Source organism: Hippocampus comes, unplaced genomic scaffold (genome assembly GCF_001891065.2).
Source record: "Hippocampus comes isolate QL1 unplaced genomic scaffold, H_comes_QL1_v1.1 scaffold2, whole genome shotgun sequence".
NCBI lineage: Eukaryota > Metazoa > Chordata > Actinopteri > Syngnathiformes > Syngnathidae > Hippocampus > Hippocampus comes.
Window position 1 is genome coordinate 3187010 of NW_017805139.1, and position 27999 is coordinate 3215008.

Here is a 27999-nt window from a genome sequence, read left to right on the forward strand (position 1 = left end):
TGTTGTTAACATACCGTACTTGGACGTTCATACAGGACATATACGTTATCTCACTGTTCTCATGAAAAAAGTATGGTAATACTTGAATGCTTTTGTTCTGTTGATGTTTGGTATGGACTGTCAACATATACGTTTTTTTATATGTACCATATCTTGTGCTGACCCGGCCCACCTGTCAAATTTAGAAATCAATGTGGCCCCCGAGCTAAAAAGTTTGCCCACCCCTGGCTTAAGTACATAGAGTATACGTTTAAGGCAGGGGTCACTACCATCGTGAGATGCAGTTTCCGGAAGTCTAACGAGTCAGTGGCAGGCTATTTGTATGGCACAGCCTTTCTAAATTAGTGGTCCCTAACCACTGCTCTACGAGCTACTTGGTACTGGGCCACACAAATATGTTTAAAAAAATGCCTCTATACTGGTCGTAGCGGAGAATATACAGGTCCTAATATGTACATTATCACCTAGGACATTCTCCAGATGTAATTTGTAGAAGAACTTTGTTTTTTTATATATATATATAAAATTTGCCAGATAAGGTTTATTTTGAAATTGGCTGCCTTACCAGGTTGACGGCTTATTGTCATGTATAGCATGAACAATTGCTGCTGAGATTAGCTTGACCTTTTCTTCCTGACAGTGTACATATAAATAAGCTAATTTACTGTACCTCATCAGAATAAGATGGTTCTTTTTATGCTTTAAAATGTCAATATAAACAAGCCCTTTTGTTAAACTGCTTCATATCCCGGAACAATAGTCGAAATTTTCTTTTTGTGGAACAAAAAAATACACACAGGTATTAAAATTGCATATGTTCACACTGAATTAACCTTCTGCTGTGACTGTTCCATTTAAATACAGTGAAACTCCTCTACAACGAAATCATGTTTGCAGCAAGACATTTTTCACAACAGGGGGTTTTTCACTGTAGCAAATTTGATCTCAGATGTAAGCACACACACACACACACACACAAACGTATGTGTACACGCACACACAAACGTTTGTGTACTCTATTTTTATTCCAATAGTACATAAGTATGAGCACACACTTATTTGACACTTCATATTGTCAGTGTAGAAAGAAAAAAAGGGAAAGAAATTGCGAAATTTACGATCAGCATTCACTTTCACTTACATCAATTTCTTGGATAATGTCTTTTATTTTGCTTCCTCCGTCTTTCATTTTGATCACTTTTACCCTCTCTTCCAGCATCAGAGCTCTTCTTGTCTTAGCTGCTTGACATCAAAAGGTCCGTTTTGTAGCCATTTTAGCAATGCAACGTCCATCCTCGTCTGAATCTAACAATAACAAATACTTCCTGACATGCAATGAACTTTTAAGCCAGCCACGGGGCGCTTCGTAGTCCTCGATGGCCATAGTTAGCTCTCGAAGACTAAAAACCTTAGCTAACTGGAGCGCTTCTCTCTCATTAGCGCTCCAGTTAGCGTAAGGTTTTTAGCCTTCGAGAGCTAACTATGGCCATCGAGGACTACGAAGCGTCCCGTGGCTGGTGTAAAAGTTAATTGCATGCCAGGAAGTATTTGTTATTGTTAGATTCAGACGAGGATGGACGTTGCATTGCTAAAATGGCTACAAAACGGACCTTTTGATGTCAAGGAAACTCGCAGCTGTGACAGAAATAAACATGGTTCACTCTGTAAACCAGTGTGGTGGTTGCTGTTGCCTTTTTTCGAACGAAGCAGTAGAGGTCGCTGTTGGATAAGACTTCATTGTAGTGAATGTCTTCGTGAGGCTGGAGCAGAGAAAATGATTTCGTATAACGCAACAGGGGGGTTTTCGTCGTATGGGGGGCAGGAGAATGGGAATTGTGTTAATGCATGAAGATTTTTTCACATGAGGGGGTATTTTCGCCCATGTAGGTTTCGTTCTAGAGGAGTTTCACTGTAACAATTGTATGTAACAGTAAACAATTTTGCCAAAGACTTGCATGCTTTTTTTTTTTTTTTTTTTTTTTTTTTAGTAAGATCAGCTGGTCTATATGATCTAGCAGCAAGACACTTCTCTGCGTGCTCCACAATGCTAAGTAATTATTTGAGCATGAGATGATTTACAATCACGTATCTGAATAAATAAGGCAGCCACACCGTTTTGCTGTGCCACCACCCTGCACAGCTGCCGCCGATGGTAATTCAAGACAGGTTTGTTCTCGTTTATGTGTCGAACTGTATATGTATTTGACCTTGACCTTGTTGAAGACGCACCTTTGGAGTGGAAGGAGATGAGGCAATCACACAGGGGCCAGTTTTCCACAGGCTCATTGAGAATGACGTCCTCTGGAAAGATGACCACGGTGATGTACTCAAACCTGCATAGCCTCTCCAGAATCTGGGTCATTGGCTTGGACTTTGACTTCTTCATCATGCAGCATATTCCCACAACAATCTGTTGCTCAGGTGGCTGAAGCGTGACAAAAAGAGGGGGGGGGGGGGATTTTAACAAACTTTTTGGTTCTGGTGTGCTGCTGTTTACACGTATAATATCCCACCAGTTTTTGGTTCTGGTGCATTACTAATTATTAATATACCTAGAAGATCTCATTGAGTAGACAGTATATCTACTGCATAATACATTTAAATCTGGAAAACCCTCTTCATACTATTGTAATTTTCATGGCACATCATTGAAACAAGATCACCAATTCCAGTGAGAAGATTAAGTGGGTAGAAATAGATTTGCTTTTCCGACATAACTTGCCAATAAAACGCTTACTTTCTAAATGTAATCGAATAATATTTTACTTAATTCAAGAGTTTGTGTGAAGGTCCTTACAGAGTCTGTGTCTTCGTCATCCTCATATAGTTCCATGTCTGTTCTTATGCTATCCTCCAAGACCTCGCTCTCATCGTCTTCGCAGCCCACGAAGAATCTGGGAGCGCCACACCGGCTCTCGCCCGGGCTGTTGGGCTCGGACATCACAGTCTCCCGCGGCAGCCCACAGCGTCCCACCGCGCCATCGTACACCACCGCACCACCGGAGCAGGCCGCCGATGGAAGGGCACGAGGCCAGAGGACACAAAGGGTTCCACTCTGCCTGAGCTGGACAGCAGGGTTGGTGAGGAGGGATGTCGAAAAGAAAAACAGGCCTCAAACATTCACGTTCAAATGTGGGAAGCGGTGTGTAACAATAGGTCTCAATAGTCCTTTGCAACAAAGCTGTCAGTCAAAGTTGTCATTCTTCATTCAGTTGACCAAGATTGTAATTGACTTGCTTGGGACTTGAAACCCATTGGGAGTTATCTCTGGATCTCTCTTTCTTCCATGATGATGAAAGGCTGACAGTTCTACAAGGAAAACAGAGCAATACATCTTAATAATTTGGGAAGTCACATTGGCAGTTTTCTGAAGCGAGTATGCGAGCTCGAATAGAAGCAGGAATGTTTTTCAAAAATAGGAAAGAGGTACGTCATAGTCTTCAAGACTCACAACTCTCAATCTGTTGTTGAGCTGGGTTGCGGGGAAAAAAAAAGAAGAGATTTTCCTTTTTATAGTGTGATACTGATTCATAAAACCATAAATCGATCCTTTTTATCCATCTTTTTCCGATGATTTCATGTGACTTCTCGCATCACACAAGATCTCGTCACTATGTGAGAGTAGCCAATGAAAAGAACACGGCAGAAGCACTAAAAAAATCAGCACCAACAAGCTTGAAGGCAAAAGTTTTTTGTTTTAAAAACACCAAGACAGCAATGACCTGTAACTTTCTGAAAAGTCACGGGAATGTAAATGTCATGAGTTCATAGTGTGTTTTTGCCACTTTATTTACATTGCCTGATTTTCTATGTTAACGTGAGTAGTGATTATCTTATATTTAATCCGTATGCTGCTTTTCCTTGGTGAAAAAAAAAAAATTCCCCCGTTTGCTGACATGTTACAGACCAACCGAGTCACTGAATCATAAGTTGGCTGCACATTTTCTGCAGTGTCTACTTGAAGCAATGTCATTGTTTTTGAATAATAAAGGGATAGAAATTAATAGAAAGTATTTAAGAAAGATCTAGTCGCAGTTCTAAAACCGGAAATTTTTCACAGAATCCTCGTGATCGGAATCGATATCGGCCAACAGATGATTGATGAGTTGTATCATTATCGACAGCTAAAAACCTTGATCTGAACATCCCTAGTCAACAATACATTTACATGATTATTTATTGACATGTGTAGGCTAAAAAGAAGAGTCCACGCAGCTACGCAGTTGATGGGTACGTGTATGACTTCTCTCAAATGACACTACTGATTTAGGAACTCATTAAACGCAACCAGTGGGGAACGAGTTTCCTTGTCAACAAATAATTTACACTCGTCAAACTTCTATTTAAAGTTATGTCCTTTGGACATGTCAAAATTGGGAACCTGCCTGTCGCTCTCTCAACTCATGTTGTTCTGTGAAGCAGCTTTATAAAAGGCAAGGAAGACTAAGGCTATTTTAGAGGTAATTCTTGTCTTACAACATGTAATATTGTCTAATGTAAAATTAAGATCTGTCTGCTCCATTTGAAAATATATTTTTAATCTTTGGATTATTTGGTTACTTTGCGACCTCTGAAATTTCACAAAATGAAAAAAAGTTAGATATATTTGCCCAAGTCCTCAATCAGCTGAATATAGACCCGAATTCTGATTATGTGATCAAAATCGGGACAGCCCTATTTAGAATGAAAAAAAGGCAAGAGGATGGAATTTCACACAATTACAAGGTCATTTTGTACTTGACATGAAGACTAGAGGGGCCAAGAATGAACTGTTCAACATGCAGGGATGAATCAGAATGAGTTCATGATTACAGTTTTGAGTAGTGGTTTTAAATAGTTGAGGACATACTATGTTTTGAAACCAATTTATAATCTTTTTCTGAACTGTGATTTTAATCTCAATAAAAATAATCATGATTATTATTTTTTACATAATCGGCCATACATACATACAGGCCATTATTATCGGGATGACAATATTTTTTTCAATATATTGTGCAGCTCAAACCCCTGGTACATAAAACAAACTACAACTCGCTGGGAATTGCTATGTTAAAGACCAAGGTGTATTGATTATCATGGAAACTTGGCTTAACCTGAGGATATGCGATGCTAGCATGCTACTCGTTGGCCCCCCCATCGCTAAAATCCAGGAGTCATACATGAACTGTCATAACTTCAATGGCAAACGCTGAATTGGATGAAAACACCCTCAAATTAAAGCTGAAAGACTGCAGTTCAAGCAAATTGTGGAGTCGTTTACAGTCAAAAAGATGAGAACTGTGTTTTCTAACGTCCCATGAATGAAGGGATGAAGATGTCACACACAATAGTCACTCCTCAATCCCTATTGAATATGAATTATGACACATTTTTGTCTACTATGTCTACATCATACAAAACTTGTTTCGTAATAACTCGAGTTGTTATTAAGGAGGGTAATGATTAGATCAGTGTTTTCCAATATGTGGAGCCGAGGCACCTATTTTAAAAAGAAAAACCTTAGGGTAAATAAATTACTCAACAAAATAACAGGAAAGCATGCAGACTGAAATAATGCTCTTATCTCAATTTTGTCACAAATGCACTTAGTGTGAAATCTGGGTGTGTATAGTTGGATATGAAAATGATGTATTTGCAGGGTGCCATGACTTATTCTATTGGATGAACATCAGTAGGTAATTACACAGGTTTGTTGTACTTTTTGCCATACAATTGAAGAGTATTCATTCTCTTATACCTGCCACCATATGCTACTAGCACAGATAGAAAAACAATAATAATGTAAATAATAATACAACTGCAATAATAGTAGGTGTAATATAAACATATACTTTCCGTTTTAACCTAATTTTATAAGACAATTGTTTTTTTTGGGAAGTCACCACATACCAAACCGGACTAAAATCCTTTCTCGTTGACTTTTTCTCAGATGAGTTTTAAATTCCACAGAATAGTGACAAAATGACAATGCTTTCTAAGATTGCTGTGCAGAGGCCACCCTTAGCTTTACATAACAAGCCTGGCGCATTTGGAAAACAGCGCACTTAGTGGAATCCATTACGATCATGTTATATTCTCAATCGTGAATGAATCATATTAGGCTGTTGTACGCAAACTACATGTTCTGACAGATTCTACCTGTGTTGATCTGCAATTGGATTCTGTTTTTTAAGGAATGCCAAGTGTCAGATGCAATATCATATCAAAACGGCAAAAATATCATCGACTTAGTTGCATTGAATACTGAAGGTGTCACCTTGATGGACGAGACAGGATGACAACTGCTAACGTCGCCGCGGTTGTGACGTCTCGTTGATAATTACAGGTAGGCTACGTTGTACATGACTTCATCGATGTGTGAGGCATGTCAGTAATTCGTTTGGACCTTAAAAGGCAATAGTCATCATAATATAGCAACCGACCTCACTCTCGGCAGTCGTTTTAAAAGGCAAGCCCTATCGCTGTCGAAATTAATATTGTAGGGCAACGCTTAAGTTAGCATATCATAGCATTCGGCAGGGTCGGGAATGTAAACATTTCACAAAGCTATTTTTTGCATCTGAAGGAGACATTATAAGCAACCGTGACTTGTGATAATAAAGCGCGTCATTGTCGGCGTGTCAACGATAATTCCGTCATAGTATTCAATGGAAAAAAATGAAAAACTTACAATAAGACTCGACCGTCATGCGATAAAGTCGTTTCCTGCGTTGACACTTTGCATGTGAAACCTATCTTACTTTTTTTCCTGCCGAAGGACATAAAACAACGTTTAAATTAACCAATAGGACCGGAGAAGAAAATCAAGAAGGCGTTCCACAAAAAACACAGTAGCCAATCTACGCCGACGAAAAGAGACAAGATTCACCGGAGACTAACACAGAAGGGCTTTTGCGGCCTCTAGCGTTCTTATTGGTAATGTACAAATGAGAATATCCTGTTGGTAACTGGCCACCGATTGAGTCAGTGACAAGTCATACATGAATGGCAACCTTTTCGCTCAGTCAGCTGAGACTCAAAACAGCACCAAGGCTTTAGAAGTGAATAGAACACGAATTTAACTTGCTGATGACGCTGTCTCCAAATGTTGACTTCTGTAGACGTTTCCTTGTTTTTGCCACTTATTTGTTTTGACATGTTTTTGCACAGTTCATAGTAGGTAGTCTTTTGTTGTGCAAAGCCTCGTTTTTTTTATGATACACGTTTTGGGTTTTCTTGTCTTTTCATGACAAGCAATTTCCATTTCCATTTGTCCTTGCCTTTTGCAAGCGTTTTTGTTTTGTTTTCCTCGTTTTTCCTGCTATTGGAACCAGCATACAGTAATTTGTTGTACTCTGCTGGTCTTGCGTTTTTGTTTTTTGTTTTTTTGGAGGGAGGGGGGGGTGTTTTTTTTTTTTTTTTTAATAAACCTTTTTGTGCAAACATCTTGTCCCTGTCTCTGTTTGTGGGATCCTTCCCTATCCGGCTTATTACGGGACATAAAAGTTTGTTTTCTCTTTCTTGAATGATTTGCGTAACTGGAGATCAATAAAATTGTTAGAGTGAATTCATGGAATGCAAATATAATACAGCCTGATATAATCCTACAAAAACATATCCACAAAGTACAAATACAGGGTTATGGGGTGCTTGTTCCTTATTTTATGCTACTGCCCTCTCTCAGTTCTGGTAAAGAGAGAATGCAGAAACCATTCATTATAGACTACAACAAACAAAATACAAAAAACAAGGCAACACACACAAAATAAAAGTGAGTTTAAGGATCCACAGCAGTTTTACAAGGGGTTAAAAACCTAGGAAGAACATATAAACTCCACACAAAAATGACAGAGCTGGTATTTGAACTTGACCAAATTTACCAATTCAAAATATTTCAGTAATGTACTACCCCTGTTTTCTTATGAAGGGCATCCATTTTGACGATAACTACAGAGGTAAAATGGATATGTGGAACATAGTAACATGACGGATGAATGTGTGTATTATGTTATTTGTAGAATGAGAGCATTATTATCATTGTGCTACACCCAAAGTCAACTCCAGAGTGAATATCTACTTGCACACTTCTGAAAGAGCAGCATTGTGTCATTTTTTTTTTGTCAGGAGAGTGAGAGAAACTAGGGAAGGGGTAGAATACACTCAGACATTTAGTAGACCTATAATTCCTAAATGTGGAAATAACTCATATGTGCTGCCTGTTTTAAAATACATATATTTTTGTGAATGAATAAGGTATTCTAATTTCAATGTATGTAAAATGTTAACATTTTGTCAGTAACTTCAATGTTAAGTGAAAAGTGAAAAGGTGTCTTGTTCAAGTTGAGGATGCAGCATTCAGTTTAAATTTCTGGACCTCACAAAAGTGAAGACCAATATTTTATTTTTCAGTAGTGATGCAGCACCCCTCTTTAAACTTTCTTTACTATACCCCGATATTTACCTGGAACACAAGCAACATAATGGCCATTTCAATGCAAGTAAGTGAAAAAAAAAAACCCCAAAACAAAACACGTTTCCTCATTACATCCCATTATAATGACAAAATATCAAAATCAGCAATTCTGGGGTTGCCATATCTTACTAACAAACCCTATAATCGCGATGTTACAATTGTAACATCCATCTATTATCCGAGTCACTTATTTTCACGACGGTTGGGGGCATGCTGAAGCCTATCCTCACTGTCTTGGTCGGTAGGCGGGGTACACCCTGAACTGGTTGCCAGCCAATCGCAGGACACATATACCTGTAGACAGACAACAATCACACATAGGGACAATTTAGAGTGTTTGGTTACCATGTATGTTTTTGGGATGTGGGAGGAATCCAGAGTACACGGAGAAAACCCATGTAGGCATGGGGAGAAAATACAAACTCTATAGAGGAAGGCCAGAGCCGCAATTAAACCCTGCACCTCTGCACTGTGAGGCGGACATGCTAACCATGTCATTCACCGTGCTGCCGCAATTGTAATATACTAACAAAAATCCTAACACAGACAGAAATATTGGGGGAAAAAAGTAACCAAATTGTTTAAAATGAAACATTTTGGATTTTCATTAACCCAAATAAAACAATATAAAGTGCTTAGCAAATTAAGCAGACCACTACCCAGTGTAATATTTATGCCACAGCTTAACCCGTAATTATTGAAAATCTTCTATAATGGTTAATACACCAGTATGTTGAAGCTCTTTATATTGAATGCTTGAATGTTACAAACTAATTAAGGTGAAATAGTATAACCTCAAATGTTACCTTAATAATGCCTGGTAATTAAACGAATAAACTAAATAAAAAGCTTCATCTTCATTTTGTCATCCCCTTTGGTTGTACTTGAACTTAATCAAAGAACATCATATGCGCCGAATTTCAACAGGATGTCATGCTTCTTTGGATGAGCAAGCCCCTATTTTGAGTCCCTTTCCTGGGCAGTCTCTGACAAACCCAACAGCAGTCTGCTTTTATTTTGAAAGCAGCAACTGTCTCCTGGAATTTCTGTATAAGTACCTGGTTGACTGTGGCTCCCTCTGAGGTTTGACACCCACCGTTTCTCTGTCCTCTGCACGCAGTCAAGTACCTTGGATTTTCTGCTATTAACAGGGATATTCTTACTAACAAAGCTGCAACCCAGAGTACTACCTGAGGCAAAGACACAGCACGAAAGAAAAGTCTGACTTAGAGCTGAAAACGTTCTTCAACAGGTGTGTAACTTGTCTTCTTCACATGGTGTGCTTGTTATACTGTTTTATGGAGAAATGTGGATACAATGAAAAGGACTATCGGACAAATTCAGTTTACTTTTATGGTTAAAAAATTATATGTCATTGTTATGATTTTGCACCTGAATACAAAGTATCTTTCTTGTGTCTCATCAAGCGTGGGAAAACAAGTAGACACTTGGCATCCCTCACAGGATGAATAAAGACAGGAAATCTGTATATCTTAATCAAATATTTTTGCAACAGTACAATAAAATCCAAACTGGTGTACAAAAACATTCCATACGTTACCTGAACATCAGATGAATCCGAGGCAAAAATGCATTTTAAAACATGTACTGTACATATTTCAATGATGGGTGATTAAGTGAATACTGTACAGTACTGTGTTGTACACCATTCTTTATATTGCTTATACATGTACAAGTATTTTCATTGTTTAATTTCCAGTCACGCTAACGATTATTAATAGAGGTAAATTGAAAACAACTTGTAATGTAGACAGCCCCGCTGAATGCTATAGCACGTGTGGTCACATGAGCACAAGTGCATCAAAGCCTCATCATGACTCCATCTGTGGCCAACAACTCCTCCCAACATGTCTTATGCTTTTTCAAGTCTCTTGCCTGAATGTCCGCAGTGATGGAAACGGAGGGAAAGGACCGACTTTGTTTACATAAGTCCTGATGTCATCAAAGTTGCAATAATGTAGACTTCAAGAAGAACAAATCTGTTCTTATGGGCCCAGGCTCTCTGGGAGTGGACCTCGCCCCAGAATATGAATGAGGCCTGTGTGAAGTGTGCCACCATTGCTGCTCACACACAAGTCAGTAGTCAATGAAGTGTCAATTAGACCAAAGGCCACATCTCAGTCCTGGACAGTCACTCCCTCCAGGTTTGAAACATGTTTTCTGAAAGGCCCTCTGTATCTGACTCCAGCTCAAACAGAAGCACTTCAATACAAAACGCTGGGGTGACATACAGGTCACATCATGTACCAACATGGAATTTTCAGTTTCAACCTGAACATATACAGAATTGAAGAAAGCCAGTTGTGTTAAATTATACATTTGATAAAAAGATTTTTCATGGAGACCAAAGGACAACCTTGCAAATTAACATACAGAAGGCTAAAATCCGACAATTTGTTCTTTTCAAATTCACAATTAAAAATGGTTCAAAAGCTCTTCATTTTCTTCCCATTTCTGTGCAGCAAGCTTGTTAGGAAGAAAAATATTTTACTGATTTTTTTTTTTTTTTCATTGCATTGTGCATTTTATTACCTGGCTACTCATGCTTTACCGTCATTGGAATTTAACCTGTGTTTGACAGTTTGGCCACGACAGAGAGCAGCCTGAATATTTGCCCCAATACACACACACACACACACACACACACACACACACACACACACACACACACACACACACACACACACACACACACACACACACACACGCACACACTCTCTCTGCTTCAAATCAAATATATTATGTGTTTTCAGAAGCTATTTTTTTTAAACAAAACATGGTCTTTATTGCTCTACAAAAGTGGGTCATGAATTTTCAATAAGAGTCAAATGTGGGTCCAAACAACAGTTGAGAACCTCTGGTGTAAAAGATTCATGATTGGCAAAATGTTTGGACTTGTGTGGGTCTGGCACCAAAGTAGTGTAACAGTTCGTGGACGAACTGTATAGTGATGGGATCCCACAAACGTAGACACAAATAAAATCTTAACAAAAATATGTAAAGAACAACAAGACTGACAAAGTAGAAACAGAAATCGCTGGTGACATGATGCATTTGCTCAATAAAGGATGGGTAACAGCACTACTTCACGATATATAACAAATGAAGCCAATTTTTGTGTTTTGTGTGCAGATGTCACATTGAATTCAAACATTTTCTCCTATTTCAGATATGATCAAGTGGGTTATTCATCTTTGTGCTTGTCTAAATGTAATCTCAGGATCATTTGATTACATGTATGATGACAGCTCTTTCCTTGGTAAGAAAAGCTCCTGCATTTCAGAAACTTTCAATTCATTTATTTGTGTAGTGTAATTCCGATACTATGTTGTATGTGGCTCCCTGAAACAGATCCAGCAGATGTGCTGAATGTGAACATACCTCTACAAAGCCCCCAACGGCCATTACTTGGAGGCACATTAATACTTCCATGCCACTTTGAGGTGTGTGTGTGTGTGTGTGTGTGTGTGTGTGTGTGTGTGTGCGTGCGTGCGTGCGTGCGTGTGTGTGTGCGTGTGTGTGTGTGTGTGTGTGTGTGTGTGTGCGTGTGTGTGCGTGTGTGTGTGCGTGCGTGCGTGCGTGCGTGTGTGTGTGTGTGTGTGTGTGTGTGTGTGTGTGTGTGTGTATTTTTGAGTTAAGTTTAGCATGACTGAACAGTAAATGAAAAATGATCTCCCTTTTCCCAAATTATTTTCCTTAAATGATAAACCGTAAAGAAAACATTTGGTAGAGCGGTGACATGCGCACTGCATAAAAACAAGCATAACTTCATTTTTGGGCCAGTGCAAGTCCAGTCTAGTGTTTGGGCTGTGTTGCACCTCCCTGGGCATTTCGGCACATGGAATTGCCTCTCCCCCAACTCATCCGGCAATTTGGTAACAGAAAGTTGTCTATGCTCTGGGTAAAAATAGGCGCATCATAATTTTCATGCCAAGGCAATGGTCAGTTCAGCCTGCTTGTAAATTTGGTGGAGGCGCTACGTCTCACTGGACCTGCCACAGCTCTCAGCGCATTTGCAAATTTGGTGCTTCATTATGACCATTTCTACATGTGCAGTCTACCAAAATACCAAAACAAATAAAATTCCACCCATGTGCACAGTTAGACCGCGCTTTGCACTAGACTTGCGCTCAGCACAATGATAGGGCCTATTAGGCTGTTTCATAAATTATGTCCTACAGTTTTGCTTCACATTATTAGGTAGAGTTGCGTGTATGTACTATACTTGACACAATGACTCACAAGGCAAGTAGTTTTAACTTATTGGATGACTAACCAGTCCCAAAAGCATGTTCATGTTGTTCAGACACTCAACCCATAGGTATATATTCTTATTATTTTATTTATCACTGGAATTAAAATCTATAACACACCTGTGTTTGATGCATTCTTGTAATCAAAGAGATGGATTTTTCTCTTTTTAATATAGGACCACACTATTATAGACCCTGGAGCGCCCAATATCGCTCCACTTTCTCGTCGCATCAAATGGAGCTTCATTACCAAAGACAAGGTCTCAACAATTTTAGTTGCTTTGGAGGGAGAAGTGCGTATCAGCGAGAGCTACCTGGACAGGGTCCATCTGGTGGGCTACCCTTTGACCCCAACAGATGCTAATATCATGATATCTGAGTTAAGGTCCAGTGACTCTGGAGTCTACCGCTGCGAGGTTCAACATGGTATTGAAGACAATCATGATGATGTCCGTGTGAAGGTGCAAGGTAGGCAAAGTGTACAGTATTTTTGTCAGTGTTTTTTTTTTTGTTGCTTCCAGACTGCTGAATTTTACAGCCAGCTAAGTGATCACAAGCCCCTTCCTACATTCAAATACTTTTTTGCTCAAGTAGTGCTGTGAACGGGTCTCGATTAAATCAAATCATATTCATCTTTCCAATCAGGCTGGTATTTTCTTCTGCGGCTGATCATATTTGTGAATGTGTTTCTTCACAAGCAGAATGAATTCCGGTCCAAAAAAAAAGAAGCAATCTTCTTGTCTATCCACTAGAGTGCACAGGCAAAATGTTATGCTCAAAGGTTTTCTCGAAAATTATAAAAGAATGTTGTTACTCCAGGTATTGTTTTCCACTACCGGCCCATTATTGGTCGCTACATGATGACCTTTGAAAAGGCAAGAGATGCATGCACCCAGAATAGTGCAGTCATGGCTTCACCTGAACAACTCCAAGCAGCTTTTGATGATGGATACCACCAGTGTGATGCTGGTTGGCTTTCTGATCAGACAGTGAGGTAATGAAATATCTGATTACTATATTCCTTCCTTTGCTACATTGTCTCATCTTCTCTTCAAATAGGTATCCAATTCATGATCCTCGTGTCAACTGTCAGGGTGACAAAGAAAATGTACCCGGCGTTAGGACATATGGAATGAGACAACTCAATGAGACTTATGACGTGTACTGCTTTGCTGAAAAAATGACAGGTTTTCATCCATCTTCAGGAGTATACTGATCTTAGTCACACAACCTACTTTTGTGTACTTTATATGCACGATCACTTCATTTACCTGTTCTGTCTTTTACAGGCAGGGTTTTCCACATTACATCAGCAGAAAAGTTCACTTTCTCTGAGGCTGAGCTGGCTTGTTCCACAAAGGGGGCCATACTGGCCACTACAGGCCAGCTGTATTTGGCCTGGCAGGGAGGGATGGACATCTGTAATGCTGGGTGGCTGGGTGACAGAAGCGTTCGCTACCCCATCAACATCCGGCGGCCACAGTGTGGGGGAGGGCTTCTGGGGGTGCGAACTGTTTACCTCCACACAAATCAGACAGGATATCCTCTTCTTCAGGCTCCGTATGATGCCTTTTGCTACACAGGTAAGTACATCAGTGAGCTTGTTAAGTACTTCTAAGAGGCCTGTTGGTAACAATCATTATTCACGTGTGCTGTATATATATATATTTAAAAAAAATATCCTCGTCTCACCCCCTCGGGTGGTGTCCATCCCTCATTCAGCTCGGGTCCTCTACCAGAGGCCAGGAAGCTTGAGGGTTCTGCGCAGTGTCCTTGCTGTTCCCAGCACTGCACATTTCTGGACTGAGATGTCCGATGTTTTTCCCAGGAGAAAATATATAATATTTGGTTGACATGTACAGCTTAATTTGTTTGTGCTGGTTCGTATTTGGATTTGATTGACTTTGTAAAATATCACCCTCAGAGTTCCCTGAAGATGAAGGAACTGGCCTAATAGAGGAAGGAAGTGGCTTATTGAGCGTTACCCCAGTGGTACAGAGCCATGAGGTTTTCTTTGGCAAGCGAACAACCGAGAGTGAGGTGGCCGGCGGGGTTGAGACCCAGCAACCGACCATTGTGGACTTTAGCTATACACTGAGTCCCAGTGAACTACTGCTACCTCAGCCACCGAACGTCACAGACATTCCCACTGATATAATAGAGCAAGTCACTTTGCCATCCAATCTAGGCAGGGAGCCAGGCAAAGTGGGTGTGATCGCTCCAAATGGTTAGTGATCTATGTTTTAATATAATAATGTAGCCTATGATATAATAACGCATATAAAACTGAATGGTTAGGATGTGGTAGGATGCTCATATCAGTCTTTGACATCCTTTCACAACTGCATCCTCATATTCAATGTTGTTCCTTTTGCACAAAGGTGTGGTATTTCATTACCGCTCACGGTCGGGCCGCTATGCCTTCACCTTTACTGATGCACAGTTGGCCTGTCAGAGTGTTGGTGCAACCATCGCTACCCCTGAGCAGCTACAGTTGGCATATGAAACGGGATATCACCAGTGTGATGCAGGATGGTTGATGGATCAGACAGTCCGGTATTTCTGATATGTACCTGTTTTCATGGGCACACAAAACACTTTTTAAACACTTATGGTTGATTCCAGGTACCCCATCGTTTCAAATCAAGACAAGTGTGATGGAAATTTAGGAGATCAACCTGGAGTTCAGTCCCATGGTCTGAGACCAGCAGATGAACAATATGATGCTTATTGCTACATTGAGGGGCTTAAAGGTAGGTAAAAATTTCCAGAGTTTAACTAGATGGGAGATCCAAAATATTAAATTGATAAATAATTCTGTAAGATGGAACTAGTTAGAAAGGTATTGTCCATGATTTTTAGACCCAACCACTTGTCAACATTGCCAATGTACAGTACATCTTTTTTTTTGTACCAGATTTGGCTAATGCTAATTTGCATTTCCAGTCCCTTGACAGGTAAAGAAATGGAAAAAGTGAGTGATGAAAAAAAAAAACCCCTTAATTACAGTACATTGTAAAATACAACTACTCATTAACAGTTCATGATAACAAGGCAGGTAGAAGCCATTTTCTAATTTCACATAAGAAAATTATTTCAGATTAATTGACAGTTTATTCCATCCCTGAATGGCTTCAAATGAAAAAGTAGATTGTCCAGAGTGCTGAGCCAGGTTTTGAGATGATTGTTTTTTGAAGTTAAAGTACCAATTGCTACTTTCCTATTAACTGTGTTACATTTTTGAATCCGTGACATTTCATATATTTTATAATGCATTTATTATAAACAACTGCCTTTAGTTTGGCACTTATCAGTCCTTTCTTTAAAGTGCTTGTTACAGTTGCAGCTATTGTCAAAGCTCTGTATAAACCTTATGCTGTGTTTTCTATGCTATTGCTAATTCATTATATTTATTCTACAAATACTGTATATTGCTAATGCTATATTTTATATTGCACTTATATTGAACTGTGTACAGTTCTTTTCTGAAAAATTTATTTTGTGCAATGCAACCCCAAATTTTCCTGCTGTAGACTGCAAATTTCCCCAGTGTGGGACAAATAAGGGTTATCTTATCTTATCTTATCTTATCTTATCTTATCTTAAATAAAGATGAGTTCGGTTGAGTTGAGCTGAAGAGATGTAAAACGTTTTGAGACCAGCATACTTATCCAAGACAGAAATGATATACTTTGTAGAATTGTATTATGAAACAATAATTTCACTCAAGTTGGTCCTATGTAGTGACCAAGTCACACAGATAAAGCTGTATGTACAGTATAGTTGTGTGCCGTACAGCACTTTGTACGCAGCGATGGCTGTTTGAAAGTGCTCTATAAATACAGTTGAGTTGAGTTGAGTGTGCATAGGTGGTTCATCTAAAAGTACTTCACAGCAACAGCTTTATCAAAAATGCTATCTTGATTCCAAAGCACAGGAAACGTGTGTAAAAAATGTGTAAAAAATTTAGTCTCCACGATCATCAAAGTGCCAAAAATTGAGATTTGGATTGAATCTATATGACTGTGTGTGTGAGATGGAATGTCACAACAACTTTATTCTATCATACAATTTATGGTCCACAACCATTTTTTAGAGGCTCATCCAACCTCAAAGTAAAGTCCTTTGGTTCCAGGCAGTTGGTGTTTACTGTCAAAGCACTGCATGATGCTGTACAGTGAAAATTCAACTGTGCGTTTCGTACTAACCAAGAAGTACTGCATATGGCACATTGACAGTTTGTTGATCTAATGTGTTTTCCTATCATCCATCATCTTTGAATGTCCTCATTTGCTTCCTAGGGCAGGTATTCCATCTGGGCTCTGATAAGGGTTTCACCTATGACGAGGCGGCTACTCTGTGTCTCGAGCAGAATGCCAGCTTGGCCTCAACAGGAGAGCTCCACGCAGCCTGGAAGCAAGGTTTTGACAAGTGCCGTCCTGGCTGGCTCAGAGATCGCAGTGTCCGTTATCCCATCACTTACCCTCGTGCTGAGTGTGGAGCAGGAAAATCAGGAGTACACACTGTTTATATCCATCCCAACCTGGCAGGCCCTGATATTCACGACAGATTTGATGCATATTGTTTCAAAGGTAAATACTCACCCTCACATTATGTTTGTGTTATGTATTAATATTTGACTATTTATGTGTTTTTACAGCAGACATTGTATTTATTGCAAATGAAACTGGACTTAACATCACGGATATCCAGGATGTCCTTCCCAAATTAACATCTATCACAGAGTTAGTGAGACTTGGTAAGTACCATTTCAATTATGATTTTTGTTTTTAAACTCATCTTTGTTACTTTTATCTGTCATGCATCTCACCTCTGTTTGTTTGCCTCTTTAGTGATTACACCAATTGTCACACCCATCCCTGTGGAATCTCCAGGCTCTGGTTCAGGTTCAACAAATTTTGGATCAGGGTCTTCAATTGATAACACATCTGGAGACCTGCCTGGGTCTGGTAATCAGGTTATCTCTGGAGATATGTCCAGATCTGGAGTCCGGTTGACCTCTGTTGACCTGTCTGTATCAGGAGACAGGGGCTTTTCTGGAGATCTGTCTGGCTATGGAGACAAACTTATATCTGGGGATGTATTAGACTTCGGAAGCCTGTCTGATTCTGTCAACCAAGGTTCCTCTGGAGACCTCTCTGGCTTTTTGAGCTTGTTTAATTCTGTAGACAAGGTCATCTCCAAAGAATTGGATGGTTCTGGGGACATGTCTGGCTTAGGAGATCAATTTATGTCCAGAGACTTGTCCGGCTCTGGAAACACGGTGGGCGGTACTAGTACTGACAAGCCTCATGGTACATCAGGTGTTACCAGTGCTGATTCTTCTAGGTCAGGAATCAGTGGAGAACAAGTAATCAGTGCTGTTTTGTATTCTAACAATGGCACTGATCTATCAGGAGAAGACACCATTTCAGAGAGGTTCCAAAAAGCTGAAGAGGCAGTCACAGAAATTCATATAAATATAAATTCTTCAGAAATAGGTTCAGGAATGCTTAGTTGTAGTAGAGACCAACCTGGATCTGGCCTTGATCCTGGTTTCACCTCTGAAGAGATTGATCTTTCCATGGAATCTTCAGGGGAAAATGGTCAGTTCTCTGGCATATCATCTGGTCATATAAAAAGCCTGGACTTTTCTGGTGGTCTCCCATCAGGGCTCTCCGATTCAGGAAGTGCCAGTGGACAATCAGGGCACATTACTGGAGCTGGAGATGCTAAGATCTTGCTGATAGATAATGAATTGATTGACACATTTGCTCCTATTCCCCAAAAAGAGTATGAGCTTGGAAGGGGACTACTGGTTTTCAGTGGCTCCGGGGACAGTTATGGGATGCCCACACATGATCTCAGTGGCTCGGCTTCTGGAAGTGGTTCTATGTTCTTCTCAGATGTGACCTTTGACGGGTCAGCGTTCACTGACCTCACAGAGTCATCATTTGGGGAGCAAGAAGCCTCTGGCTTTTCACTCTCCAACTCAGGAGAGGCCATTCCTGAGCATTTGTCAGGAGTTCGCTCCTTGGAGCCCTTATCTGGGGCTGCAATGTCTGGAGAAGTGTTACTCAGTGTTACATTATTGAGTGGCGATGTTATGACAGGGTGACAGTGTTACATTATTGAGTGGCGATGTTATGACAGGAGTGTCTAGAAACCTTACGGTGTCTGAGGAGATTCAACAAGGGACAGTGCAATACATCGGTGAAGAAATCAACAACAGTGGCAGAGGTTTCCACACTGAGAGTAGAGGTGTCATCATGTCAATTCCTTCAGAAACTCAGAAAGAAGGGCCATCACAGGTTATGACATCACCCTCCACTCAGTGGGAATTAATAGAGACTGCCACAGTGACTAATGTTCCAAAGAGACTATCTTGGGCTCTTGCTTCTAAGCTTGTCCCAGCTGGACTATCTGCTCTTCCCAATGTTATTCCACCGGTTAATGGAAGTCAAGAGGATGCTGAACACGCTCAGGGTAAGTTAGCCAATTGCAATTAGACTTGATTTTTTGCAGATAACTAGATTTATTGTTGATGTATTAAAAAAAATCTGAAATTATCACTATGAAATCATTCTTTCTCAACTGCATCACAAGTGTGTGATTCTAGTTCCTTTTGTGGTGGGCCATACAAAACATACAACAGAGTCTGAGTTCCCCTTGACTCAAGGGCCTTGAGGAACTTTAATAAGTACAATGTTCCGTCACCTTTTGTGGGTGGCATGTTCAATGATCCCTCGCAATATGTAATCTCTGCGAAGTCGAGGTAGATTTTTTTTTTTTTTGAGTTACGCCTCAATTCAGCCTTTATGAATCCTCTCACATGGTTCTCACCCTTCTAAGCAGTTGTAAATTTAACCTTTAAAATGAAAAAAACAGAATAAATACACCTGTAGGTTAATTGGACACTCTAAATTGTCCCTAGGTGTGATAATGTGCGCGGATGGTAGTTTTTGGCTGGCTGGCAAACCAGTTCAGGTTCTACCCTGCCTATTTCCCAGAGATAGCTGGGAAATAGGCGGAAAAAGCGGGTCAGAAAATGGATGGACGGAAGGATCATTGTGGCCTTTAGAAAAAATGTTTTTTGGGGGAAGTGGGGTGGTGCAAAATAGGCTTTTGTGATCCGGTTTAACCGTTAGTCAAGTGTCAAGTATCAAGTACAACTTTATTGTCAAGTGTGCTGTACATACAGCGCAGATGAAATTTCATCCCTCTTAAACAGACAACAGACAACAAGAGGAGCCGCCATCAAAAGAAAAGTTAACATAAAATAACAAAGTAATACAACACAACACATAAAACAGATAGTCATGCCATCTTAACCACTTTTCCTCCATTCACTTTGTTGTTTGAAACAGTAATAGATGAAAGAGGAGCGAATCAAAGTGTCCTTTTCACCAGTGGATCAAAGACGTCATGCTGAAATGTGCACACGTCTGCTACAAGCTAAGCTTGAAAGCAACAAGAAGCTGTAGCATCCATTGACGAAAAAGAGAGATTGGCACTCTTCTCCTGTCCCATATAAATCCGCTTCAATTCCAAACCGCGACTCCCAGTTCCACATAGGCATCGGCGTTCTGCGCTGACGCTCCTTTCTTCTCATCGTCGGCTCCTCAAGCCATGCATCCATCCAGCCGCAGACTGTCCATCGGCACCGACCTTTTCGCTGAACAAAGTGGGAATGTGAAAATGCTGCCTATTTCTGGCGCAAGACACACGCACCAGTCCAGCAATGACAGTCAAATGGCTTTCCTCCAAATCAAAATCAGTGCTGGTACACGCGTGCCGTCGAGAAGGCGTAACCACCAAGCACAGATTCTTCTTCTTTGATGAATGTCTTGGCCAAAAATGCTGAAAACAGTCCACATCAGATCCGCACGACATAACAACAAACACAAAGTGACAAAACAAAACACAAAAACAACAAAAAACGCAAGGCTCTTGAAGAGCACTTGCCGACGGCTGCCTATTCAGGCGCCATCTTGGGAAAAAAAAAAACTTTTCCTGAAAGTCAAGTCAAAAACTTTGGGGTGGGGTGGATTAATCTGATTAGTTATTAATCCATAAATCAGAAAAATGTGTGTTTAGATTATCAGGGCACTTAGATCATATTAAACAGAAAATGTTTGACTTGACTTCCGCTTCAATGCATTTTATTCTCCTTGCATTACTGTTATTTTTATACTTTAAGTAGTTCTAAAACCATTCATTTTATACATTTACTTGAATAAAAATCTGGATTTGATACTTCAACTTTGACAAAAGTCTTTTTAAATCCCAATATCTACTGTATACTTCTACTTAAATTCTGAACGTGAATACTTTTGACACTTCTAGTTATTTTGTCATTTTCTTTCGCAGACAATGGGTTTAACTGACTATTTGCACATGTTCCGATACGGCTATGCATGCAGTGTGTTTTGTGATGATAGTAACTATCGATAAAACATACTGGTACTTTGTTTGGCAGATTAAACGAAAACACATTCTCTTTCTTCTGTTTGGGTGTTTTGCTTTGTCTTTCCTTTTGTGCATTGTATCCTCTTTATTGGATATTGTTGCCTGTTAGGGTGTTTACCGAATATCTATTGGCTCTGCTCAGATATTACTGTCCTGGGTGTTTTTAATCAATCCTTTCTTCAGCTTTGATGTCTGCTGTACCCACCCATTAGCTTTGCTTTGCTGTGTACATGTTTAAAATGGGGTCATGGATGCTCTGATTCTATTGAAATTTTCACAGCCAACAGACAATCTGTTTCAGCAAACTGATTCTACATATAAATATTACATTTTTAGTATAATTTTTTAACAAAATCAACATTTGGTGTACACAACGTTGATACTTTTTAAAATTTTAAAGACATCAAATACCATGATTGATCAAATATTTAATATGCAATCCGTTTCTTATAGATTGGAAGTTGCAACGATTTCATGATCTTTCCTGCAAATAGTAGCATCATCCCAAGTGTCAGAAAAACTGACCATTCCACCCTTGCTCCCAATACCTTACTAAACACATTAGTATTGCTCACACATTTTTTTTTTGTTGTTGTTGCAGAATTAGATGCTTGCCACTCCAATCCATGTGCCAATGGAGCTACCTGTGTGGAGAATGCAGACTCTTACAAATGCGTTTGCCTGCCAAGCTACGGAGGGGAGCGCTGTGAGATTGGTATGAGTTTAGCTTCTGCTGATAGATATTAACAAACTCTCAACCGCATATAGTAGAAGTAATTGTAGTAGTAGTAGTAGTTATAGCGTCATGTCCTATGTCATTCTTCAATTTGTTCTTTGACATTGACCAATAGGGAGACAGTGCCCGCCAACTTATGACAAGAGACTGGATGTGGCGCACAAAATAACAATATGGTGTACAGTATTTAAAAAGTGACATGAGCAAAATGAGAAATATTGAGAAGTATACCTGTATATAGCATTTCAACTCATGCTATGTTTGCTGACTGCACAGCTCATAGCTTGTTAGCAAATGTGGTGTCATGAAACAAATTTGTTTCCTCAAGTCCTTTTTAGAGAATAGACAGTCCATAGTGCCCACTCCTCACCATCCAGGAACAGGTCCATACTCTTCTTGAAATTTTTTCTTTTCCCTTTTCTGAACATTTAATCCATTCCCTTGCACCAAAAGCCTCCGTCAACATGACTACAGCAGCTCGTCCCGCTTCCCCGATCGACCTGCGTCATTGGACTAAATCTTGACGGAAGCACGCAGTGTTTGGGCAGGGTCTGGTCAGGGATGAACGTGTAGTGTGACATCTTGCCTGGTCCAAGACACAGAACAATATTTATGTGGTAGTCTGACATGGCGACCGTTGTGAATGACAAAAAAGTTGTGTAGTCTGACAAGGCCATAACTGATTAACATTAGCAATTTCCTTTTGTGTGGTCTTGGTTTATTGGTTCCCATCACAAAAGCTGTAAGGAGATCGAAAGCCTCTTCTCCACTGCATGGTTTTATGAGGAGTTGCCACAGTATTGTACTCGCTACTGCCATATTTCCACTTCCAAAATAAGACATCCCTTCTATGATCCATCCCCTGATCGTGGTGCAGGATATGTGTGTCTTAATGATCCTAGGAGCTAAGTTGTCTGGGTCTTCATACCTCTGGAGAGTCACCCATGTCCGAGGTGATGGACCAGACAAAGTTCATGATTCATATGACCTTTTACGATAAATAACACAAATGGACTTAGTTTTCACTTGCTTGGATATGGATCATCCCACCATCCCCACCTCATTTATTGTAGCTCTAGTTGACCCTTGAATCTCATTTTCAATTGCAAACACTGAAATGTGAAAACATAGGTTCAATCAACACGGTGTGTTGGGTTATTGCCTAATTTCACGTCAATCTCTCTTGATTTTTTTGGCTGCAGATGAACAGCGGTGTGAAAAGGGTTGGACTAAGTTTCAGGGGAACTGCTATCTGCACTTCAGTGATCGAGAGATGTGGCTGGATGCTGAGCAACGCTGCCGGGATCTGAATGCACATCTGGTCAGCATCATAACACCAGAGGAGCAACACTTTGTCAACTGTGAGTGCCTACCTGATATGGTCATGTCAAATGCAGAGGTGGGCATTGCGTCACGACTGATGAAAGGGCCGTCGGTTCATCACTGACGGACGTCTGGTTTGCTGGCGAATGATGAATGACGGGAAACTTTGAAAAACTGACGGACTAAGCAAAGACAGAAGTGGGTTTTCGTCCATCACCGGAATCGTCACAAACTGGGTCAGTACTGAAGGAACTTCTCAGTCCTTACGGATTCCTGTTTTACTGACTGATGAAAACGCGTGCAGTGTGTCTCTCATATGTTTGTTCACGGGGGTGAATACACCGGGGTTGCTTTTTGCGACGTGGAGGAAGGGCTCCTTGTCCTCGGACAAAAAAATAAATAAATAAATAAAACTGAACATCGCTAGTCAGTTGACCTTTGGTGCTAAATCTCGGTTTCCCATTCTCCAAGCCTGCTCCTTTTTTCAGCCATTCCGACTGGGAAAGGAGGCTGGCTGTGTTGTATTCATCTTTCGCCAGTCCCACAGACCACAATGACACTGTCCCATATTGTTTTTATTTCACCAATCACCATGCTATGTGTGTTTAGGTGTTTGCCTTGTTTTTTTTTTTTTTAATTTAACTGTAATCTACTTGTACTCAGAATAAATGTGACGTAGTAAATAGGTTCTCAACGCCACTGAACAAGAAAAGAAGAAAATCTGACGGTGCTAAAATAGTGGTAATTTAGCGATGACGGAAGCATTGTTAAATTAACAATAACAGAGTGATGGACTGGGTGACGGTTCTCAACTAGCGGTGACGAAAAGTAATTTAGCGATGAACAAAGTGCATTTAAAGTCATGATAATGGAGTTACAGATTGACGATGACAGATTTGGTTGGCTTGAGGCACTGGCCAGTGACAAATGGCAGTGGGGCAAAATTTACTGACGCACCCACCTCTGGTTAAATGTAAACGTTAGAGCAGACTGAGTAATGATTCCCCCCCCCACCCCTATTAGCCAATGCACAAGACTATCAGTGGATCGGACTCAATGACAAGACAATAGAAAAGGACTTCCGGTGGACAGATGGGACTCCACTGGTGAGTGACAATACCTGACAATTATTTTGCAGATTAAATACAAAGAGACTTAACCCCTGTGCAATGCAGGTACACTTCATGTACACCTGACATGCGTTGTGTTGTAAAAACAAATGCATGCCACAGGTTTAAAACCCATGCATGGCATGCATTTGTTAAGATCGCATCATCCTCCCTAGTAGAACAAAAGTCTACCATAACTGTTGTATAGCTGAGCCGGGCACAGGTGTCGAACTCCGGTCCTGGAGGGCCGCTGTCCTGCATGTTTTCCAAGTCTCCCTGTTGCAACACACCTGATTCAAATGATCAGATCATTAGCGAGGTCTGCGGAAGCTGATATTGAACCATTTCATTTGAATCAGGTTTGTTGCAACAGGGAGACTTGGAAAACATGCAGGACAGCGGCCCTCCAGGACCTGAGTTTGACACCTATGAGCTGAGGTATCGTTTATATTCTTTGGTGTCATGACATCCAATTTCCACAAGGACTTTGCATATAGTATTTAAAATTATTTTCTACAGTTCTTGGCAGCATTAATCTGTAATTCATATGCTTTATGTATTTCTACAGACATTAATTGAAATTTATCGGGGAAAACTTATGTGAACTTCCTCCCACATTTCCAAAAACATGCGTGGCAGGTTAATGGATCACGCTAAATTGTCCCTCAGTGTGAGGTTGAACGCGAATGATTGTTCATCTATGTTTGCCCGACTATTGGCTGGCAACCATTTCAGGGTGTACCCCGCCTACTGCCCGAAGTCAGCTAGAATAGGCTCCAGCACACCCGCAACCCTCGTAAGGATAAGTGGATTAGAAAATGAATGAATGGATGGATGAACTGATGGATGAATGGATGGACAGCTCCAGCTGAGCAGCAGCTTTGACATACTCATGGAACAAATGTCCAGTACCAGTCATCGGTCACTTATTGTATTGTGTTTGAAAATGCACAACAATCCCTCAAAGTTAAGTAAATCAGTAAATAGATAGTGATAGCCTAAATTGACACTTTGGGAAAGGGTAAAACACATGCCATGCTACTAATCATGTGGATTATAATAAATTTATATTGTTTATTGGCAAACACGTAAGATGCAAGCAGAGTAAATTCGACTATAAATACTTTCAAAATGTCTTTTTATCGGTGATCTAAGATACCTTGAATTGTACTTTGTTAGATTAAATAAAGCCTATTATTTTATTTTTATACACACTATTATTTCACACAGTAGGTATTTTTTTTATTTGGCCTAAAGCAATATGAAAACTGGAAGGCAAATCAACCAGATAATTACGTTAACTCTGGAGAAGACTGTGTCGTGATGATCTGGGATGCCAAGGGTCAGTGGAATGATGTACCTTGCAACTACCATCTACCATTCACCTGCAAAAAAGGCCCAGGTATGTCAGCTTAGGCCTCACATTTTTATCCTTGTCCATTTGTTCCTGGCACTATACCTATTTCATTCATTTTTTTCATCTTCAGTGTTTTGTGGTGCCCCTCCATTGGTGGAAAATGCTCATATGTTTGGTAACAAAAGGGAGGAATACCCCATCAACTCAATCATCCGGTATCAGTGCAACCCAGGATTTAGACAGCGCCACCTCCCAGTGGTCCGCTGTAAAACAGATGGACAATGGGAGACACCCCAGGTGGAGTGTACTGATGGTGAGTGAAATTTGAAGAGAAACCACTTTTTCATTTTACCTGAATGTATTAATACAAAGCATATTCTGTCTGCAGTGAAAGCAAGACAAAGAAATCACAAGAGGGGCAACAGCAGTGCAGTTGAATCAACCCCTGCCAGCAACTTTGATGAGTAAAAAAAAAAAAAAAAAAAAGCAGACAAACTTTTAAAAGAATATTTACAGCACTCAAAAATGCATTTTAAATATATAATAGCAGATACATACTTTGTTTATCTCAATTTTTTTTGGAAGATATTTCTGGTGAAGGACACTGGGAGTATTTGAATGGCTTAAAAATTCAAAGACACGTTTCTGCACAAAAGATCCACAGGGAAGTTGCCATCCCTCGGCAGTTTCATAAATCTTGATTGGTATAGTTTATTAAGGTATGGTTAAAAGTGGTTACCGTTATTAGGCACAAGATTCGAAAGAACTCATTGCAATTTCTGTTCTGCAAAACTGTAAGTGCTTTCAGTCAATGAATGCATTCGATAAATGGTTGTAAGCCTTCGTTGCACTCTCAGTTCTCAGCATTAGTATCAACTTACAGAGAAATTTTAAATGTATGGATTCCAAAATTGTAACATAAATAATGTGACAGCACTCGCAAAGCTGCCACACAAACAAGCGCACCTACACTGTCTGCACCTGTATTGTTATAGTCAAACTCTGACCAAACAACAGTAAAATCAATAACTAATAATGTTACATTTTCTGGAAAGTGCATTAAGTGGAAGAAACTTACAAATCAACTCAAACGTAATTGTTTATTTAATAACTCTCTCACCATGATATTGTTTGATTTGGTTTATTCATAAACTCACCATTATATTGTCTGTTTATGTCATGCATAATCACAGTGATTTTATTTGGTTTGGCAGAGAGTGTAAAAAAGACAATACAGTATTAGGAAATATTTAAAATAACCTAAGCCATCGAAAGAACCCTGTCATCATTTATACCCGAGTTAAGACTAATCACACACTTTTATTTATGAGTTTCACAGTGAGTGTCTGCTGCACTGAGCCGGTAATTAAGAGACACGAGAATTTGAAAAAGTTGTATGAACCCAGAGCAACACACAGAAACGGTGAGTGATTTTTAAGTCACTCCTTATGTAAAGACGATTACGACTTTTGACTTTTCATCCAACTGTTTTTGTTTTGTTGGCTGGACTGTGTGTGTGTTGTTTTTTTTTTTTTGTTTTGTTTTTTTTTTTAGCTTATTTATCACCTTCCACATGGCTGTGCAGTGCACAGCTCCTCTGCATCATGAGTTGGAAAATTAACCTGTTGTCTGTTTCATGTTTGTAATTTAAAGGAGACTTCGAGGACACTTTTTTTTTTTTACAATTTACAACACTTTCCATATGTCATAATAACATGTCTGTGACATGCTTTTATCAAAACACTCCAAAGAACAAGAATTACTGGTCACGTTGAACCCTATTATTGAAGGGGTCAGTCCTGTGTCATGAAAATGAGATCCTCCTCACCCTGGTGAGGGGTTGCGAAAGGGCGAGGGGTTACTATTTGCGGGCAGTGGCAGCCCTGAGTGTCAAGAAAGGAAAGCATCACGATTTGAAGATCAATTGTATTTTCGCTCGTGGAGGCAGCTCCTCATCACTGTATCTCACATGGCAATGTCAATTGCCCGGTTTATTCTGTCTGTTTTTATTTTTACACTGTTTTCTTTGATTCTTTTTCTTTATTTTGGGGGCTGTGCCTTCTCCACATAATGTCATCGACTTGTTACATGTTAAGATTCATATTGTTTTGACGTTGGGCAGACCTGCTGAAACAGTTCTATCCATTTCTTTCAAAAATAAAACTGACTGCGTGCTTCACAATTCCTGTTGTAGCTATTTAATTTAAAAAATATAGTATTAGGCTCAGTAGTCTTGTTGGTCTGTCAACTATTGAAACGTAAGGCTGGGTATCAAT

General features: G+C 39.9%; 2 protein-coding genes across 11 annotated transcripts in view; one reads left to right on the plus strand and one right to left on the minus strand.

Annotated features, from left to right (window-relative positions):
• ppip5k1a (diphosphoinositol pentakisphosphate kinase 1a) overlaps positions 1–6782 on the minus strand; it is a 53024-nt gene extending 46242 nt beyond the window's left edge. For 9 of the 10 annotated variants that reach the window (XM_019867373.1, XM_019867370.1, XM_019867368.1 and 6 more), the window contains exons 1-3: positions 6674–6782; positions 2798–3309; positions 2230–2425 (exon numbers count right to left, since the gene is read on the minus strand). In XM_019867373.1, the coding sequence (XP_019722932.1) occupies positions 2230–2425; positions 2798–2941 (340 nt within the window). In that variant the 5' untranslated portion in view covers positions 2942–3309; positions 6674–6782. Of the gene's footprint in view, positions 1–2229; positions 2426–2797; positions 3310–6259; positions 6373–6673 lie in introns of those variants that run through there. The other variant, XM_019867364.1, reaches the window with a different exon arrangement.
• A 2757-nt stretch (positions 6783–9539) lies between these two features.
• On the plus strand, positions 9540–27905 carry LOC109514270 (aggrecan core protein-like). The gene is made up of 17 exons (XM_019867202.1): positions 9540–9707; positions 11646–11735; positions 11828–11919; positions 12906–13197; positions 13549–13723; positions 13789–13916; positions 14019–14312; positions 14654–14956; positions 17390–17488; positions 17583–18799; positions 18843–19215; positions 21800–21913; positions 23137–23295; positions 24281–24363; positions 25624–25768; positions 25854–26036; positions 26112–27905. Exons 2-17 carry the CDS (start codon positions 11648–11650, stop codon positions 26189–26191), a joined length of 3825 nt encoding a protein of 1274 aa, XP_019722761.1. The 5' UTR covers positions 9540–9707; positions 11646–11647; the 3' UTR covers positions 26192–27905.
• The last annotated feature ends 94 nt before the right edge of the window (positions 27906–27999 follow it).

Bases quoted from the DNA above. Each gene is read 5' to 3' on its own strand.
- LOC109514270 (XM_019867202.1), top strand. From the start codon at position 11,648: ATGATCAAGTGGGTTATTCATCTTTGTGCTTGTCTAAATGTAATCTCA. The intron at 11,920-12,905 runs GTGTGTGTGTGT...TTTTTAATATAG, and splicing joins TACTTCCATGCCACTTTGAG to GACCACACTATTATAGACCC. The intron at 18,800-18,842 runs GTGTTACTCAGT...ATGTTATGACAG, and splicing joins GGGCTGCAATGTCTGGAGAA to GGTGACAGTGTTACATTATT.